The sequence below is a fragment of the Microcebus murinus genome, chromosome 26 (genome assembly GCF_040939455.1).
Source record: "Microcebus murinus isolate Inina chromosome 26, M.murinus_Inina_mat1.0, whole genome shotgun sequence".
NCBI lineage: Eukaryota > Metazoa > Chordata > Mammalia > Primates > Cheirogaleidae > Microcebus > Microcebus murinus.
The window spans coordinates 1,297,211-1,312,587 of NC_134129.1; the positions used below are offsets into that span (position 1 = coordinate 1,297,211).

General features: G+C 51.1%; 1 protein-coding gene across 1 annotated transcript in view; it reads left to right on the top strand.

Moving 5' to 3' along the window:
• SCARB2 (scavenger receptor class B member 2) overlaps positions 1-15,377 on the top strand; it is a 54,146-nt gene that overhangs the window by 12,531 nt on the left and 26,238 nt on the right. The window contains exon 2 of the mRNA XM_012744175.3: positions 12,693-12,850. Coding sequence (XP_012599629.1) covers positions 12,693-12,850 — 158 coding nt within the window. The remainder of the gene's footprint in view (positions 1-12,692; positions 12,851-15,377) is intronic.

The window sequence follows — 15,377 nt, forward strand, 5'->3', positions numbered from 1 at the left end:
GTAGCTGGGACTACAGGCACAAGCCACCATGCCCGGCTGATTTTTATATATATATATTAGTTAGCCAATTAATTTCTTTCTATTTTTATGGTAGAGACGGGGTCTCGCTCAGGCTGGTTTTGAACTCCTGACCTTGAGCAATCCGCCCGCCTCGGCCTCCCAGAGTGCTAGGATTACAGGCGTGAGCCACCGCGCCTGGCCTACAAGTCTATTTTGTTCTTTGTTACCCTAGGAAGTTTTCAGATTTCACCAATAAAATATAAGTTCATGAAGACAAGACTTCTTATCTACTGTTGTGTCTCCAATACCTAGAACAGTTCCTGGCACATGGCAAGTACTAGATAAATATTTGTAGGAAGAATGAAAGAATTTCATTAATATTAAGGTTGTGAAAATCCTATGCTGTACTTGCTATGAAAAAGAACTTTATAAGAAATTCGTATTGAAAACAAATTTGCTAAACATGGGTCTAATAGACCTAGGAGAATTAATTTTTGTGTGCTTCTGGCATGTTAATTATGTATACAGATGAATCCTGCTAATTCCAAACTAGTCTTAACCATTTATGAAAGGGGGCCAAAGTGTCTCCCTGAAAAATAATATTTGCAGCTAGGAAAGTCACTATTTCTTCTTTGTATTTTTTTGTTTTTGTTTTGTTTTTTGAGACAGAGTCTCACTTTGATGCCCAGGCTAGAGTGCCCTGGCGTCAGCCTCGCTCACAGCAACCTCAAACTCCTGGGCTCAAGCAGTCCTCCTGCCTCAGCCTCCCCAGTAGCTGGGACCACAGGCATGTGCCACCATGCCCAGCTAATTTTTTCTATATATTTTTAGTTGGCCAATTAATTTCTTTCTATTTTTAGTAGAGACGGGGTCTCACTCCTGCTCAGGCTGGTCTCGAACTCCTGAGCTCAAACAATCCTCCCACCTCGGCCTCCCAGAGTGCTGGGATTACAGGCGTGAGCCACCGCACCTGGGCAGGAAAGTTACTATTTCTTCTTGAATCTATAGCACCAAAGTTCAGACTTTTCATTTATTCAGACCAACTTTCTCATTATTATTTAGAATGTGCTGTGTTTTGCCACATTGAAGCCCTTACCCAGAAGAACGAGGTGGAGGATGGAGAAGGAATGTCTGTCACAGTGTCACCTGTTCCTCAGTTGAACACTGATTGTGCCCAAACTGGGCCAGAAACCATGTCATGTTCTGGGGATAGATGCAAGTGATTCAGTCTTTCCTTAGCCTCCGAGATGACCCAGTCTGATACCGAAGACTAATGAACATCATCCTAATAAAACTTGCAAAGTTTCATGAAAGCAGAGAGGAGACAGGCAGCCCCAAGAGGCCTCCTGGAACATGGCATTTGTGCATTGAGCCCTGAAGCCCAAGCAGAAGTGGGCCAGGTGTTGGGGACCCTGGGCACAGGGTAGTGTGTGACTCAGGCCAGGGCACTGTCTGGGCACCAGCGTGGGGGGTGCTGGGCAACAGACCGAGGATTACTGCTGGGGCGTAACATGCCCACCAGGCAGTGAGAGGTGATGACAGGGCATGGGGTTGCCTGAGGTCGCGCCATGTCAAGGGCTGTGGACTGTCTCCTGTGAGCAGGCGTGGAGGGAGCGACTGTTCTGTTTGACAGCCTTCTCTGGAGGCTGAGATGGAGAAGAGATTTGAAAGGAGTGAGGCTGGAGAGAGAAGACAGGTTAGAAGACGACATACAGTATTGCCGTAGTCCAAGCTCTCAGTGAAATGGGCCTAGGAGTAGAAATGGGAGGAGGAGGTGGCAAAACCAGCGGGACTTCATGGTCGATTAGGGGGGAACATCATGAGTCACTTTTTGGTCATGTTGACTTGGATCAGCCTTTGGGATGGACAAAGGGGGGGATTTTAGGGCAGGTGCACACCACTGGGATGATCCGGATAATTTCAGGCATCAGCCCTTTTTGGGGTTGAATTACTGGGTCCTGCACATGACTTTTCACTTACTGTTACATGCATGTCAGTTTTGTGTCCTTAGCTGAATTTCTTCTTGCGAACAGGGCCTACATCTCTTGGGTACATAGAAGCTCTCGATATGCACATATTGGCTGATTAACTGAAAAGTAAGTTTTTCAGTCTAAATCATTAATTTGGCTATTGAAACTGCAGATTCACCACATAACTCCATAATCTTTCCAACTTTTTTTTTTTTTTACAGTGGTAGTAGCACAGTATTGTGCCTGGAAACATGCATCACACTCTGCTTGGCTGAAATTAATGAGCATTATCCACAGTCACACTGTAAAGCCAATTTAAGACCTTATGCCGATTTCTGATTTAGTGTAAGAAAACTCAGCTGACTGCAAGGTTTGTCTGGTGGCTGTCACCACACAGCAGAGCCCTGGGTGAGGAGGATCAGTTGGTTGTTCCCAAGCCCTGGCTCATGCTTAGAGTGGCAAAGGGCCCCTGCCCGGGGATGCCCCCCTTGAATCTGGGGGAATGACTGACTTCCTTTGCCAGACATTCTGCGGCCCAGAGGTTAAGGTTATTATTTGTTAGTTTCTCAGTCCTTCTTTTGCAGAGCGAGCTCCTAGGAATGCACATGTAAATGCTTTGAAGTATCTGGGGCTGAAATGAGAAATTTAAGTGGAAACGGAGCCCTCTTCTGGTGCTTTCTCTGGACACATTAGCATAACGAGGTCTGAGCGGCACCTGGAAACTCACTTCTCCCTTCCTCATTTCCTGCATCGGTTCAGTTCGTGCCAGGGAACGCACAGACCATGACCTCACAGCTGCCCTGGTTTCTTCCCGCCAGAGGGAAGGGCTGACCGCCCAAGAACCCTGCAGAGTTCAGAGAGTTCGACTTGTGCTTCTCCATCATTTCACAGCCCCACTAGGGTGGGTAGAGTTGCCACGTAGAATCCAGGGTACCTAGTTACATTTGAATTTCAGATACACAACAACGAGTGCTATTTTCGTATGAGTCTGCCTTGTGCGATATTTCAGTTCAGTTTGATGTATCGGTTGTTAGCACCGTGCCATATTTACTTTATCTCTCCCAGGTACACTTTTTCTTGATCTGTTTAAGTTGCAGACATCACACATACACTTTGCCTCTACCTCCTTCAGCATGTATCGTCTAAGATTTAAAGCACTTTTGACACAGTCCATGCAACAGCTGGGACAGAGCCATACTAAAACAGTCTTTGTTGTTTAGCTGAAACTCACGTTTACCTGGGTGTCTGTGTCTTTATGTGTTGAATCTGGCAGCTCTACCCCAGGGGTGCGACGGAGTGGCCCAGCGTGGGCTTTGCCAACTCACACACTTGGTCAGATTTGATTTAACTCACTGGCTGTGTGGCTTGGGAAAGCCAGCGCCACCATCGCAAGATGGCACTTTTTATCTTCCAGGGTCAGTGGCAGGCTCAGATAATGTACATAAAGACCCCTGCACGGCGCCTGGCTCTAGCAGACTCACGAGAGTCGCAGCTGGTAGCAGTAGCGATATAGTGACCGCCTTTCTCTGAGCTCAAAGTCAGAGGAGAAGATAAAAATAAAGACACAACTGTTTCAGAAATGGCAGCTGTATCTACAACTTCCCCCATTCTCTCATTCCTTTTCTCCCTCCCTGCTTGTGCACGGATGTAGACACACACGCACACGCGCACGCGCACGGGCAATACAGCACGCAGCCTGCTCTGGGATTCACAGGGGGCTTTTTTTTTCTTCTTTGAGACAGAGTTTCACTCTGCGCCCGGCCTGCAGGAGGTCTCTTGACAAACGTCCAGCCGTGTGGAATGGAGGACAAGAGACACATTAAAGGTGCAGGAAAAGCCAACTTCCTTGAGGGAGATATTTGAGTGGAATAAAAGCAGATATTAGGTTAGGCACGGTGGCTCACACCTGTAATCCTAGCACTCTGGGAGGCCGAGGCGGGAGGATTGCTTGAGGTCAGGAGTTCGAAACCAGCCTGAGCAAGAGCAAGACCCCGTCTCTACTAAAAATAGTAAGAAATTAATTGACCAACTAAAAATATATAGAGAAAATTATCCGGGCATGGTGGCGCACGCCTGTAGTCCCAGCTACTCGGGAGGCTGAGGTAGGAGGATTGCTTGAGCCCAGGAGTCTGAGGTTGCTGTGAGCCAGGCTGACGCCACTGCACTGTAGCCTGGGCAACAGAGTGAGACTCTGTCTCAAAATAAAATAAAATAAAAGTGGGTATGAGAGTGTGTCTGGATGCTGTTGGCTCAGCTAAGAAGTGGCCGGGGAGAGGGGGACAGGGAGGTGGAGGTGACACAGGCAGCCCCTGGCTGCACAGTCTGGGCCAGCTGTGAATCTGGCAAGCTCCCAAGGCCGTTTTATTGTCATTGTCTGTTTTCCATTTGCTTCATTTAGTTTAGGAGTCGAGTCCACTAAACGTTTGTTTCTGTCCTGGAAGTCGGGGGAACAGCTTCCAAGTTGGACTGTGGACACATGCGAGAGCAGCCGGGCTCGCCCTTCCTTCTGGGAGAGGTTTGCCTTCTTTCTCTCTGGAAACTCTTCCCCTTGTTTCCGGACAGGCGAGACAATTCTTGAGGTGAACCGTGTGTTCATTCAGCTCACTGATTCTTCCAGGGCTCCTATTTCTGAGCTGATTTTCTTTACTTGAACAAATAAATGTGATCTCAAGTCCTGTCTCACTCCAAAACTCCCCACACACTGTGGTGCTTGTCAGGAAAGATTAGCAAGGATCACAGAGTGCTAAATCAACCGTCCTGGCAGTGACAGGAAAAGAAACAGGCTGCAGCCCCACGCGGGGGTGGCTGCCCTGGGGCGTTTGCCGCTCCCAGCCGCTGGGGCAACTTCCCTTTCATTTTGCCAGAACGAAGGAAAGGCCAGAATGAAGTGGGTTCTCTTTGTATCTACTCCTTCTCCCTCCCTTAGAGTCTGTCGATAACACTGTATAGAATCTGGGTTTCTTGGTTAGGTCTGGGCGGTGGGGGAGCACGGCCTGTGCCTCCGTGGGCGCAGCAGAATGCTGTTTGTCTTGAGCATCTGGGTGCAGCTGGGTGGAGGCCAAAAAAGGTGTCCACCCCAAGGTTATTTGTTTTTTTTTTTTTTTGAGACAGAATCTTACTCCATTGCCCAGGCTAGAGTGCCATCGCGTCAGCCTAGCTCACAGCAATCTCAGACTCCTGGGCTCAAGCAATCCTCCTGCCTCAGCCTCCCCAGTAGCTGGGACTACAGGCATGCGCCACCATGCCCGGCTAATTTTTCTATTTTTTAGTTGGCCAATTAATTTCTTTCTATTTTTAGCAGAGACGGGGTCTTGCTCTTGCTCAGGCTGGTCTTGAACCCCTGAGCTCAAGCAATCCTCCCACCTTGGCCTCCCAGAGTGCTAGGATTACAGATTTGAGCCACCGAGCCCAGCCCAGCCTTGGGTTTTATAGAGGATTTTTCCAAGGGGAGTAAGTACCACCTACAGAGATAGGGGAGGGTAGCAGCTCTGTCCTCGTGAGGGCGGATAGGAATCAGGCCTGGCTGTAGCTGCCTGCGGTTGAAGTTAGATTTATAACTTGGGACGCTCCAGACTCCTGCCGCTTTTGTTTCACAGGCTTTATGATATTTTTCGGGTTCCCGCTCTAAGTAAACCTAACACTTAGATTTTCTTGGTTTTGTAAAAAAAAAAGATAAGGGAACAATTTTTTCCTGCCTATAGAAGTAACTTATTTCTGTTGTAAAAATCCAAACAAAAACAATAGGAAATGGAGCCCTTACGTGGTGGCCTATAGAGAGGGCTGCGTCGGGTGTGGGTGCGCAGAGTTGGAGGGTGACTGAAAGATCGGAATTTTAAATTACCTATGTTTCACCGTCCTAGTGTTTTCGTGTCTGTCAGCATTTTATCTGCTAGTCTTGTCCACACAGGGACCTATTTTACATTGTCTGATTTTTCCAGTTAACATAGATCATAAGTATGTTTCTTATTTTTATTTAGTCTTTGTAGTTTTAATGGTTACTTTCTACTCTAACCTATGAATCATTATAATTTTCTAAGTCATTCTTTTCCTGTTCAACCTTCTCATTATTTCCAGTTTCGTGCTAACTCCATACTGCTTCAAAACCGTGTTATATCTAAGCTGGAAGAGAGGGTCGTCACTGAAGACACCTTCTGTTGTTTGTTCCTATTTTGTTTGACATTTGCTGGTTTGTCTATATTTCAGCGGACTCATGGGAGTGACATGATTCCTTACTTTCTTCAGACCGTGCCCTAGAATCTTCTCAACCCCAGCCTGAGGATAGTAATAATCAAGATCACAGCTACCATTTCCTGAGCCCTTGGAGTGTGTCCTGAGATGAACACTCAGCTGAAATCTCATTTGATCCTTGTCATAATCATAGCCAGCCCCTCCTTCCCATTTGTGCCAGATCACCTTCTAAAATACCTCTTTCCTGTGTCAGTTCTAAATAGAAAGTGTGGTGGAGCAGCGGTCCCCAACCTTTTTGACACCAGGGACCAGTTTCATGGCAGACAGTTTTTCCAAGGGGCGGGGAAGCGGAGCTCAGGCAGCGAAGCCAGCTGTAAGTGCAGGAGGGATGTACAGATGAAGCTTCCCTGGCTCGCTCACCTCCTGCTGTGCTCTCCCCCTCCTCCCCTCCCCCTCATGGCAGACAGTTTTTCCACAGTGCAGGCAGAGGGGCCATGGGGGACCCTCTGCCGCCCGGTCCCCAACAGGCTGCAGACTGGTACCAGGGGTTGAGGACCGCAGTGGTAGAGTGTTAGCTAGAAAGCAAACCTGACTTAGATAAAGACAGACGGCTTGAAAGGATTATTGCAAGGTGTGTGTGTGGAGGGTGGGAAGCTCTGACCAGGACATCTGCAAGAGTCTCCAAGGTTAGGCAAAGGAGTCTTTCTTTTAAAGGGAGGAGTGAACCAGGTCAGAAGGAACCTTGAGGGAAGAAGGGTACACAGAATGGCAGGATTGACAGTAGTGATGAGAGAATGACTTCCCAAGACCAGCCTGGCCTGGAGGGGAGGGAGAGGAGGGTGAGGAGGGGTTGTGCAGTGAGAAGCGTTATGATGGGTGGGGAATTTTAGAGTGAAAAAGAACTTGGGATCTCATCTATTTGCTCAGGTAAAGAAAATCACCTCAGAATTACAAACCCTTAACAACAATAAAACAATAAAAACAGTCCTTGACAGCTTGCCAAACTCACAGCTGATGCGAATTGTGTACAGCCTGGGGCTGCCCCTGCCACCCCCCCCCCATGGCCCTTCTCTGCCCCTCTCTGTTCACCTCTTACCGGATTCTTCTCTCCTGTTTTGCAAGCGCTAATGGGAGCCAGTGTGGAATGGAACCTACAGTCAACTATAGTGACTCGACATAGTTTCATCAACTGAGCAAATATTTCTCCAGAAAGTGCATTGTCCTAGGCACTGTGGGGAGTATTAAAGGAAAAAACAAAACAAAAACTAAGTGTGCTTTCTTTGTGGAGCAGCACCTCCTGCTTTGAGAGGCCAGCGTCAACTCGGCCTGCTGCCATGTTGATTGAAGAGCTGCCCTTTCCTTCTCCTTTTAGTTTGCTAATTTCATCTGCTTCAGGTTGATTCCTGTTAACTTCAATTTTTAGAAGATGTTTTCTGTCCTGACTGCTTTTTCCTAGGAGATTTCTACATCAGGTGTTATGGGGTTCAAAGGAAGAGACGATTTGTCCAGTTGGAGGGATACTCAAGGAATTCCTGTAGAAGGGAAAATTATTATTGTTTTGCCGTTTCCTGGAAACTTATGTACAAGAAAAAGAGATCCTTACTTTAATGAAACCAGACAACTTGTTAAGCATCCCTGGGCCTTTAGAACCCTATAGAAGACAAGGTAATGATTTACGTGTTAGACCTGCTCATAGCAGACCTTGACATGTCAGTTTTAGGTAGGTTAAATTCATGGCACTGACCTGTTTTTAGGTGTATGACAGTTATTTGTATCAAAATGGGTCGTTAATGTCAAACCCTAACAAAGTGGAGCTGGGATGCGGGGAAGGAGGGACCCTCGCATACTTGTGCCTCTGCCTATGACGGAACTATGCAAGGAATTCCTCAAACTGCGGTGCTACAGATAAGCCCTGCCCAGGGCCCCTTGCCTACCAATGTCTGTCTGCACCCGTGAGCTAACGCCGGCTCCTACAAGCCCCGTAAGCAGTGGTCTTTGTTTCAAAACGGCTTAGTCTTTAAAAGCAAAGCTTCAGGCTGGGCGGTGGCTCACGCCTGTAATCCTAGCACTCTGGGAGGCTGAGGCGGGCAGAACGCTCGAGGTCAGGAGTTCGAAACCAGCCTGAGCAAGAGCGAGACCCCGTCTCTACTATAAATAGAAAGAAATTAATTGGCCAACTAATATATATAGAAAAAATTAGCCGGGCATGGTGGCGCATGCCTGTAGTCCCAGCTACTCGGGAGGCTGAGGCAGAAGGATTGCTTGAGCCCAGGAGTGTGAGGTTGCTGTGAGCGAGGCTGACGCCACAGCACTCACTCTAGCCTGGGCAACAAAGCGAGACTTTGTCTTAAAAAATAAAATAAAAGCAAAGCAAATCGTCCCTCTTGCCCTGAGCCCCTGGGATGCGCCCACTGTCTGACACAGCAGGGTACCAGGCTGCGGGTCCTGCTCTTCCCAAATAAGCTCTGCTTTGGAGAGTGGCCTCTGTGGCTCATCTTAGGCTGACAGGCGCTCTGGAGACTCCGCCATTTAACTTGCATAACTAAGCGGTGTCATATAGTGTGCCCGTTTTCTTGAGGTGTCTGAAGAGGTAGGATGGGAGAGTGGAGAAAAGTTGCACGAATTCCAGGCCAGCTCGGACTCTAAGTAGAGAACGGCTTTTAACCTTCCGGGCTTCCGCGTCACACCTTGTCAACCGTGCGCTCTTCCTAGGACTATTGTTTTCTTGCACTGTGAGCCTGAGTCCTTGCTGCTCCTCAAACAGCATAGACTTCGATTCCGGAGAGGAGAGGAAAGACCACAGAGCTCTTCAGTATCTGCCTGAGGTGCTGCTTAGGCCTCTCCCGGCCCAGGGCAGGGTGCAGGTGCGGGCAGCAGGGGGCAGCAGGGGGCATCAGGGTGCAGGCGTGGGCAGCAGGGGGGCAGCAGGGGGTAGCAGGGGGCAGCAGGGGGCAACGGGGGCAGCAGGGTGCAGGCGCGGGCAACAGGGGGCAGCAGGGGGGCAGCAGGGGGCAGCAGGGGGGCAGCAGGGTGCAGGCGCTGGCAGCAGGGGGCAGCACGGTGCAGGCGTGGGCAGCAGGGGGGCAGCAGGGTGCAGCAGGGGGGCAGCAGGGTGCAGCAGGGTGCAGGCGTGGGCAGCAGGGGGCAGCAGGGGGGCAGCAGGGTGCAGCAGGGGGGCAGCAGGGGGCAGCAGGGTGCAGGCGTGGGCAGCAGGGGGCAGCAGGGGGGCAGCAGGGTGCAGCAGGGGGGCAGCAGGGGGCAGCAGGGGGGCAGCAGGGTGCAGGCGCGGGCAGCAGGGGGCAGCAGGGTGCAGGCGTGGGCAGCAGGGGGCAGCAGGGGGGCAGCAGGGTGCAGGTGCGGGCAGCAGGGGGCAGCAGGGGGCAGCAGGGGGCAGCAGGGTGCAGGCGCCGGCAGCAGGGGGCAGCAGGGTGCAGGCGCGGGCAGCAGGGGGCAGCAGGGGGCAGCAGGGGGCAGCAGGGTGCAGGTGCGGGCAGCAGGGGGCAGCAGGGGGCAGCAGGGTGCAGGCGCGGGGAGCAGGGGGCAGCAGGGTGCAGGCGCGGGGAGCAGGGGGCAGCAGGGGGGCAGCAGGGGGCAGCAGGGGGGCAGCAGGGGGGCAGCAGGGGGCAGCAGGGGGCAGCAGGGGACAGCAGGGGGGCAGCAGGGGGACAGCAGGGGGCAGCAGGGGGCAACGGGGGCAGCAGGGTGCAGGCACGGGCAGCAGGGGACAGCAGGGGGGCAGCAGGGGGACAGCAGGGGGCAGCAGGGGGACAGCAGGGGGGCAGCAGGGGGACAGCAGGGGGCAGCAGGGTGCAGGCGCAGGCAGCAGGGGGCAGCAGGGGGGCAGCAGGGTGCAGGCAGCAGGGGGCAGCAGGGCGCAGGCAGCAGGGGGCAGCAGGGCGCAGGCAGCAGGGGGCAGCAGGGGGCAGCAGGGTGCAGGCAGCAGGGGGCAGCAGGGCGCAGGCAGCAGGGGGCAGCAGGGGGGCAGCAGGGGGCAGCAGGGTGCAGGCAGCAGGGGGCAGCAGGGGGGCAGCAGGGGGCAGCAGGGGGCAGCAGGGGGGCAGCAGGGGGGAGGCGTTGCTAAGGAGAGTCCGGAGCTGGCCCCGGAGGCCGGAGGAAAGGGATTTCATGGTTTGTCTTTAAATTTGTTTGTCTCATCCATCTGATGGCAACTCAGAAAAGACCAATAGTCTTTGGGCAATGTATCGTTGGACAGGAGTCTGCAGGGATGCCAAACCGTGAGTAATCCCCACTCTAGGACACGGCCAGTTCGTGGGCGTGGATTTATTTACTGCCAGTCCTCCGGATGACGGGCTTTGATTTGTTTAGTTTTCTACATTCATTTATTCTATAGTCATTCCCCCCTCCCCCGCAGAGATTCTTGGGGGATTTTCTCTTGCAACATTGTTTCTATTAAACGGGAGACCTGGACTTTGTTCTACCCACGTGGTCTGAAGCCGGTCCCTTTGTTTAGTGTCGCTCAGAGCCTCACTGCAGAGGGTGGCAGGTGGTGTGTGTGCCATCTGGCTCTCGGAAAGGCCTGACACTGTCTCAGTGGACCCTGTTCTCCTTGTTTGATTTTCTTTTTTTAAAATTTTCTCAATGTTAATTTTTTTTCTGTTCATTATTAAAAAGTTAGAAAAGACAAAATCTTGTCAAGGTGAGAATGACAGTGATCCAAATTCCAAACATTCAAAGGAATCACTGTTCAAGGTTTGGTTTGTTTATTTTTTGGTTTGTGCTTTTGTCTTTCTTGTGCCCTTGAGTAGTTCCTGCTGTACAAATAACAAGGTTTCTCTCCAGGAACAGACTGGAGACTGTTAGGACTGCTGGGTGTCGGATCTCTGCTCGCTAGCCGGGGCACTGTGGGCTGCCGCCAGGTGGCCAACTCGCTACCGCCCAGGCGCCTCTGGCTTGCACACGCCGGCGGCTGCGGGCTGCCGCTGAAACCCACTGGCTCGGCCGAGCTGGCGGGACGCCGGGCTCTGCTCAACCTCAGGTCTGGGCTGCCCATGCCCGCTTTAGGGCGCGCTGAGGGGTCAAGAGTGCCCAGCGCCTGCTCTGCTCTTGGCAGAGGGTGGCGGCTCCCGGAAGGCTGGCGGGAACACGCCACGCATCTCACGGCCTCTGCTGCACACCAGCGTTGACATTCCACCATGTCCTGTGGCCAAATCTAGCCATGTGGCCACGCCCGAAGTCAGTGGGGGTGGGGCGGGGATATCCTCTCCCAGGGAAGCCCTGGCGTGCTGGTTTGCTGGGGCCGCTGGAGCAAACCACACGCTGGGTGGCTCGAGAAACAGAAGTGGGTCTCAGTCTGGGTGCGGGAAGCCTGAGGTCAAGGTGCTGGCAGGGTTGGTTTTCCTGAGGCCTCTCTGCTTGGCCCGCCGGTAGCTGTCTTCTCCCTGTCTTCACCTGGGCTTCCCTCCGTGCACGTCTGTGTCCCAGTGTCCTCCTCTTGTAAGGACACCGGTCCTAGGCCGGGCGCGGTGGCTCACGCCTGTAATCCTAGCACTCTGGGAGGCCGAGGAGGGAGGATTGCTTGAGGTCAGGAGTTTGAGACCAGCCTGAGCAAGAGCTAGACCCTGTCTCTACTAAAAATAGAAAGAAATTAATTGGACAACTAAAAATATATGGAAAAAATTAGCCGGGCATGGTGGCGCATGCCTGTAGTCCCAGCTACTCGGGAGGCTGAGGCAGGAGGATCGCTTGAGCCCCGGAGTTTGAGGTTGCTGTGAGCCAGGCTGACGCCACGGCACTCTAGCCTGGGCAACAGGGTGAGACTCTGTCTCCAAAGAAAAAAGAACACCGGTCATAAGACCATGGTCATGACCTCATTTAGCCTTCATCACCTCTTTAAAGGCTCTTACCTCCATTCCAAATACAGTCACATTCTGATGTGCTGGGGGTTAGGATGTCAACCCCTGAATTTAGGGTGGAGGACATGATTCAGCTCCTAACACCTAACGAGGTGGGAAGCGAAAGGAGGATTGTGGACTGAGGCTCATCCTCCTGGTCCTTGAAACAGGGCTGAGTCTCTGCTATATGGTCTGGGGAGACCGAACACGAAATGCATGCCAAGGCCTGCTGTGGAGGGTTAGGGATGGGTGTGGCTCCACCTCAGAAGGAAGGACCAGCACTGGCCTTCCTGGCCCGTCTCCTTGTTCCCTTCTCACCTTGGGGTGGATGGTGCTTTGCAGAAGAGCCTGACTTCTACGGAAGCTAGACCATCAGGGGATCTTCAAGGCTAATCCAGCCAGTAGGGCCTCAGTCTGTGGCCTCCCTTTTGGTGACACCGTGTTTCTTCCCATAGCTATGTCTCTAGCAGCTTCCTTTTCAGATAGTGACTGCAGGCCTTCTGTGACTTGGCAGGGCTGTGGGCCTGCGGGTGCAGACACGCCGTGTTCTCAGGAGGCTGCCGCTGAAGGCCTGTGGAATGAGCGAGGCCATCCCAGTTAGGAGCCTCCCTCCCCCTGCCTCCTGTGTTCAGAGCCAGCCGCCTTACCGTTTTGTGAATGCCCTTTTGGTTTCCTTTCCTAGAATATCGTGCTAAGGAACGGCACGGAGCTCTTTGACTCCTGGGAGAAGCCCCCTCTACCCGTGTACACCCAGTTCTATTTCTTCAATGTCACCAATCCAGAGGAGGTCCTCAGAGGGGAGGCCCCCCGCTTAGAGGAAGTGGGGCCGTACACCTACAGGTGAGTCCTGACTGCCTCCCTGCCGCGTGGGGATGTGGAATGTCCCCACCGTGGCCCCTGCGAGTGCTGCCCTGGGGGCTGTGCGGGAGCAGGGCTTTTGGTCCCCTGCTGTCTGAAATGCTGCTGCCTTTTTGCAGGCATGTGTGAGGCCTCAGCAGGGGTGGCTTTGTGGGCGGGCTGAGTTCAGCCTGCTGTGGTCAGAGACGCACTGGCTTCCTCCTGAGCTGGCGGAATGTGCTTATCGATCCTGTGGAGCTGCTCCCCACTCCTGACCCTTTTAATGTCACCGCTTGATATTCTTTAGTGAATTTTAGGGCCTTTACCCATTTCGCTGCTCCACATACCTAGTTTTAAACCAGTTTCCAAAATTTATTGTTGGTCCAGGATGGTTCTTTCTGTTTCTTGTCCACTCCTGCCCATGCTTGGCATGAGTGATGACCACATGGCAGGAAAGTTAGTTGGAGTCTCTGGTGGTCATCGTCAGTTCCAAACACTGGGGACTCGGGATTGCCTTAATGGGTTTTAAAAAAGTTAGTAAGAGGGGGGCGCCTGGGTCAGAGCATTTTCCCTGTGGCAACTAACATTCCATCCCCTAGTGCAGTGATCTTTCCAGTAAGTCTCTCCTTACCGAGTTAAAAAAAAAGATGAGTAGTGGAAACAGACAGCAAGGTCTTTCTTCTTCAGACCTGCTAAATGGTGAGCGTGCCTCATAATCCCATATCGATTACTTAATGAATTATTGCCGCCTGATTCATTTGTTATGAGTCGGTACCATTCTCAGTGCTGGGAATACAGATATTTAAAAATCCTGATCCTTGCCTTAGGAGCTCTTGTTCCGGCTCTGGAGTCAGATGGCCTGTTTCGAATCCCGCCTCTGTGACTTGCTAGTTATCTGTGCCTCAGTTTCCTTATCTATAAAATGAGGATAAGAATAGGTCCTCCTCTGTATGACTGTTATGAGGACTAAGTGAGCCGGTGAGTCAGTATTTATGAAGTGCCTAGACTAGTGCCTAGAGCATAATTAGTGATAATTGGTTCCTCTTATTCTTACTGCATTAATTATCTGTACACATCAATATGCAGAACTATAAAGATGAACCCTGTTGCTATATAAAGGAATTTTAAGAAAACACCTTCGTCCTCATTTTAAAAAGCACTTGTGTATGTGTTTTAAGCCTGAAGAAACCACGTACTGGGTAGAGCAAGTCTGTGTCCCAGGCTGTCCTGCTATTTGTTATTGTTTTTAAAACTAAATTCCTCAGGCTGAGAGGGAGACCCCGCCTCCTGGCAGGAATAAACCTCAACTGAGAACTAAAGAAAAACTGTAATGAACAATTTTCCTTCTGGGCCTGCTGGCCTGTTCCTGTGATCATTATCCTTGTTACTTGAAAGGAAAAGACTTAGATTTCTAATCATAACCCACAGAAATCTCAATATTCTTCTGCCGAGCTGTCTTTGGGGCAGCCGTGGCTGTGGGCGCAGGTGGGCTCTCCTGGCTGTGTCCTGGCAACAAATTCTAGAAGCAGAGCCCGGTCCGCTTGTCCCCACACTCCCGCCCTGTGCCCATTTGTTAGGGACCTCAGCGGATTCACTTCTGATGAAAGTGCAGGAATATTTTATGGGACTCTTGACCTGGGATCCATGGATCCCTAAGGGCTCACTGGGTAGATTTCAGGGTTGTCTATGGCTTGGGTGGGGAAAAACTACATTTGCTTTTCCCTACCCTCTCACTGACATTTAGCGTTTCCTTTAAGTATAAATGTATACAACAGACCACAGCAGTGTTAGCAGTGACCTCACCTCTGTTAACGCAAAAATAAGCCAAACTCTGTAAAATATTTTAAAGATATTTACTCAGAACCACATTTGAGGGCCATGACCCAGAGCCATGCTCCAGAAGCTTTGAGCAAGTGGACTCGCTGTGGCTGGGCTACAGTTTGGTTTTACATGTCAGGGAGACGGGGGTTACAGGTAAAGTCATAAATCTATACGTGGGAGGCAGACATTGGCTTGGCTGGAAAAGGTGGGCCATCTCGAAGCAAGGGCTTATAGGTTACAGGTGGGTTTAAAGATTCTTTGGATTGTAATTGGTTAAAAACATGAAGCTTTGTCTAAAGGCTTGGAAGGTTTTAACTTAAGGAGCTGTGATCAGAGACCCACCACTGGACATAGATTCATTGTGTAAATTGAGGACCTGCAGGTGTGTCTTGCATACCATTAGGCCTGTTAATGGGTTACAAAGAAAGTCCCCAAGAAAAGAGGAGGGCATGATAAGGCATGTTTGACCTCCCTCCTCATGGCTGGAAATTTAGTTTTAGGGTATTCCTTTGGTCTGTTCAGTCAGCCGGTGGGGCGGGGAGTGACCCTTAAACTTTTATTCTAGTTCACGCCTCTAATGGAAACACAGGTATTGTTGGCCCTCATTATAGCTGTCTGGAATATCATTTATATTCGTAAATACCTCAACATTATAGTAACTATTCAACCTGCTGCTACATCTTAAAAGTGTTAATAAATAGGCACACAT